This window comes from Cydia amplana, chromosome 19 (genome assembly GCF_948474715.1).
Source record: "Cydia amplana chromosome 19, ilCydAmpl1.1, whole genome shotgun sequence".
Taxonomy (NCBI): Eukaryota; Metazoa; Arthropoda; class Insecta; order Lepidoptera; family Tortricidae; genus Cydia; species Cydia amplana.
The window spans coordinates 12,082,851-12,086,903 of NC_086087.1; the positions used below are offsets into that span (position 1 = coordinate 12,082,851).

The window sequence follows — 4,053 nt, forward strand, 5'->3', positions numbered from 1 at the left end:
TATCAGATTGGCACTTCCTGTAATTTTAGACATGTCACTGCACCCCTAGCACATGATTGGCGCGACAGTATCTCGCGGCGAGATAGACTACCCGTCTTTTTCTAACTATGTTAATAAAAGAGGGACGGGTAGTCTATCTCGCCGCGAGATACTGTCGCGCCAATCATGTGCTAGCCCGGCTGATGTCACAAATAGATTTTCAACCAATGTAGGTACTTAAAAACCTGTTTTACTAGAAAATATGGACGAAATCGCCATTGGGTATATTCCTACGCTAATGTTAATTTGTTTTTATTGAGTTGCAGTTTATTTTTATTTTGTGCTGTATGTCCTTCTTTATTTCCGACGTTTCGCTGCACTATATGTACAAGAGATTGTTGTACTTACCCGACGAAACGTAAATGAAAACCCAGCACACATTATTAGTTATTGTGTACCGTAAAATGGGGTGAGTAGGGTTCGCGGGGAGAGTTGGGTTATGAATGGGGAGAGATGGGATGAAAGGGGAGTGAGATGGGATTTTAAGGCTACTGCTACAAAAATAATGTATTCCAATTTGAAATGGAGCTATTATATAGTAATACTCATAATAAAAATCCTATTCAATAAAAAATAAAATTCCTAAATCACCTTTGTATGAAAACCCAACTCACCCCAAATACGAGAGACTACGGGGTGAGGTGGGATTTCCGGTTTATTATCAAAGTTATGAAATGGAACTAACCAAATTAAAATAAAAACTAAAATACAAACGTCCGGAACACTTATTATATACACCATTCAGTTCGCATATGTAAAAATAAAATGTTATCGAAGTTTGCATGTCAGTTTTGACCCTACTCACCCCATTTTACGGTACCTAAATGTAACAAAATTAATTCGCGTTACGCCTGACTAAATTATGTTTTGTGTTCATAACGTAAAAGTTTTATTAATCATAATCAAAATTTAAAGGTTATATATAGATTTAATTATTAGGGATTACGCAAACATCCTTTCCGGGCCGGGGCGTGGAGTGAGCGTGAGCCTGATGGGTTCCTTCGCCTGCGTGACGAAGGTTCTAGGTTCGAAGTCCACCTCGCGCGGCATTCCTGGCGCCAAGCTCAGGCTATACTTCTTCAGCAGGGTCACCATGCCGGCTATCATTTGCATACGGGCAAAACGCATTCCTGAAAAAAAAACTCTTTTGTGATTTCGGCTTTCCGAGCTTGTCCCTATGCCAAAAAATATCGAAATTGCTTTGTCTTTCTCTCAATCACTCTTGCATATTCGAGCTATAGAGAGGTACATTACTATTCCAGTGGTAAGTTTCCAAATATCACGGTTATTTTTTACATTACGTCACGTTTTATTATGAGAAAAATTTTCCTAGTGGTATGTACAATTTTCATACAAATTTTTGGTACATTTTTTTTTATCGTCAGGATTGAATATACTAGTGATTCTGAGTTGAAAGAACCCAAAAACACCAGGATCCGTGAGAATCGGGTTTTCAATACATATTTATTTTAGAAAACGCCCTTTTGGGGTCGTTGAGCAAGAGAACAAGACATCATACAGAATACAAAGATGAGCCTAATGATGTAGTTGTAGTTAATTATAGTTTATCGCCAATAATGATGATTATTTTTGTAATAAACGTTTAGAAAAATATCGAGAACATTTCATGGGAATTTTGTATATTTTGATAATCCCCTTTGGCACATTTGCTACTTCATTGTGATAAATATTTAACTTTGCTGCTCTTAAATCTGTTTAAATTTGTTTAGGATCCAAGAATCTCTTTATATACATTACAAATCTGTCGTAGATTATGGCTTTATCTAATTTTAAGATTGTTCCTGTTAAAATTTTCAAGCGAATTAAAAAGGGAAAAGTTAAATAATAAATCGTATTTTTGGTGAATGTTTGATCATTTTTATACTTTGTAGGTAGGTAGCTTTTTGTTGGTCATTATTCACTTATAAGATAGGTAATATATGTAGGTACATACAGGGTGCTTCCTGTAACAGGAGCAATAAATTAAACTAAAGGCTGTACTCCTCAAACTGACCAACATTTGTACAGCAACTTTTAAAAATTATGAATTCTTTAGACTTCCTCTTTTTCATACAAAATAAATATTGCCTTCAATATACGCTGATATCAGTGTGTTTGACGTTGCTTGTCACGCTTTAAACAAAACAAAATTTGCAATACATTGCGTTTTAGAATAAACTTTAAAGTGTAAGTAATAAAAATCTAAACATGAGTTATTTTCAAAAGTTGCTGAACAAATGTTGGTCATTTTGAGGAGTACAGCCTACAGTTTAATTTATTGCTCCTGTTACAGGAAGCACCCAGTATATGAATTGCTCCAAGTGCCATACTTATAGGAATAATTCTCTCACAAAATAATAAAACTATTTTTTTATTTGCTCAGTTCCGACTTAGATTTATAACAAAGTGGAAGACGATGTAGGACACAGGTTAGAAAAATATGTTAAGCGGATATTGTGAAAAGTGAAGGTAAAAATCTATAACCTGTTCACGTCCGAACTCAATACTATTGAAGGCTTCTTAACACATTATAACGACTAATGATCATAAAATACACTTATATACTTACAATTAACAAAAAAAGTAAACTTACCAATACAGATTCTAGGTCCCTCTCCAAAAGGCATGTACGAATAGGGCACAATATTCTTCTTCTCTTCACCCATGAACCTTTCTGGTCGGTATTTCTCAGGGTCCGGGAACAGGTCTGCGTTATGGTGCAAGTGGTACACCGGCAGGTGGATGCGCATCCCCTTTTCCAGCACCAGGCCTGAAGGCAGGGTGTAGGGTTCCACCACCTCGCGAGCCAGCACTCCTAGTACCGGGTACAGCCTCATCGCTTCGTTCACACACGCTTCTAAATAAGGCAACTCGGTCAGGCACTCATAAGTAACTTTACCCCCAGATTTCTTCAAATATGCATCCACCTCATCGAACAGTCTTAGTTGTTTTTCAGGATTTTTAGCCAATTCGTACAATGTAAAGCACATGACAGACGCGCTAGTTTCGAAACCAGCGGCGAAAAATACTATGCATTGAGCAATCAGTAACTCGTCGGTCACCTCCAAGTTTATCCGCTCTTTTTTTTCTGACTCCGACTTTACATTACTCATACTATCTCCAGACAAAAACTTATTTTCTTTTAAGTTTAGCATGAGATCAACGAAGTCGTTCCTTGCGGAAGGCTTGTAGTTTCGATCTTTGAATACATCAGACAGTAGCTTGTTGAAGAATGTGTCAAGTTCTTTAGGGAATGTCTTGAAACCTAAGCCATAAAACACATAAGGCCAAATAGCGCGTGCTACAATCTTGAATCCTCGGTAGTTTGATAATTCGAAGAGCAGGTCACCCATGACCTTGAAAGGATTGTTATCACAATCTTTTCCCATAACATTGCTGTTGACTCCAAAGGCGCAGGAAGTGATACTGTCCATAGCGAACCGCACTGATGTCGCTCTGACATCAAGGTCTGGAGACTTTTTGGTTTCTTCGTCGAGCAGAGTTTCGAACATCTTCGAACAGTTTTCAACTAAGTGAAACATGTTCTTCATCTTGGAGGACGAGAAGAGCGGCGTCAGATTCTGTCGAAGCACCTTCCATCGGTTGCCTTGAGTGAAGAACAAGTTTTGGGTCATGATCTCTAAATGTGTGTAGTTGGATATCTCTCGGCTGCTGAAGTAGTAGAAATCTTTAGTTGTTATGAGCTTGATCAGCTCGGGATCTTGTACTACTAAGGCGGGCTCCGTACCATAGTAAACTCCGAAATACGGTTCTTTTTGAAACCTTTTGCATAATTTTTGAACCGATTTGCCCCAGTACGCTTTTAATAAAATGTATCCCGCAAAATTTCCGAACAAAGGTAACGGTTTTTCAAAAGGTACTCCTCTTTTGTCCCAGTAATTTAATTTTCTATTGGCTATGAAGTATAGTATTGAGAGGGCCACGACAGTGGCCGATATGAGGACTAAAACGATCATATCGTCGGAGATGGCAGACTTAAATGTTGTGCTTTGA

General features: G+C 37.8%; 1 protein-coding gene across 1 annotated transcript; it reads right to left on the reverse strand.

Moving 5' to 3' along the window:
* Nucleotides 1-973: 973 nt before the first annotated feature.
* On the reverse strand, nucleotides 974-4,053 carry LOC134656820 (cytochrome P450 6B2-like). The gene is made up of 2 exons (XM_063512345.1): nucleotides 2,633-4,053; nucleotides 974-1,169 (listed from the first exon to the last, which is right to left on the reverse strand). Exons 1-2 carry the CDS (start codon nucleotides 4,014-4,016, stop codon nucleotides 982-984), a joined length of 1,572 nt encoding a protein of 523 aa, XP_063368415.1. The 5' UTR covers nucleotides 4,017-4,053; the 3' UTR covers nucleotides 974-981.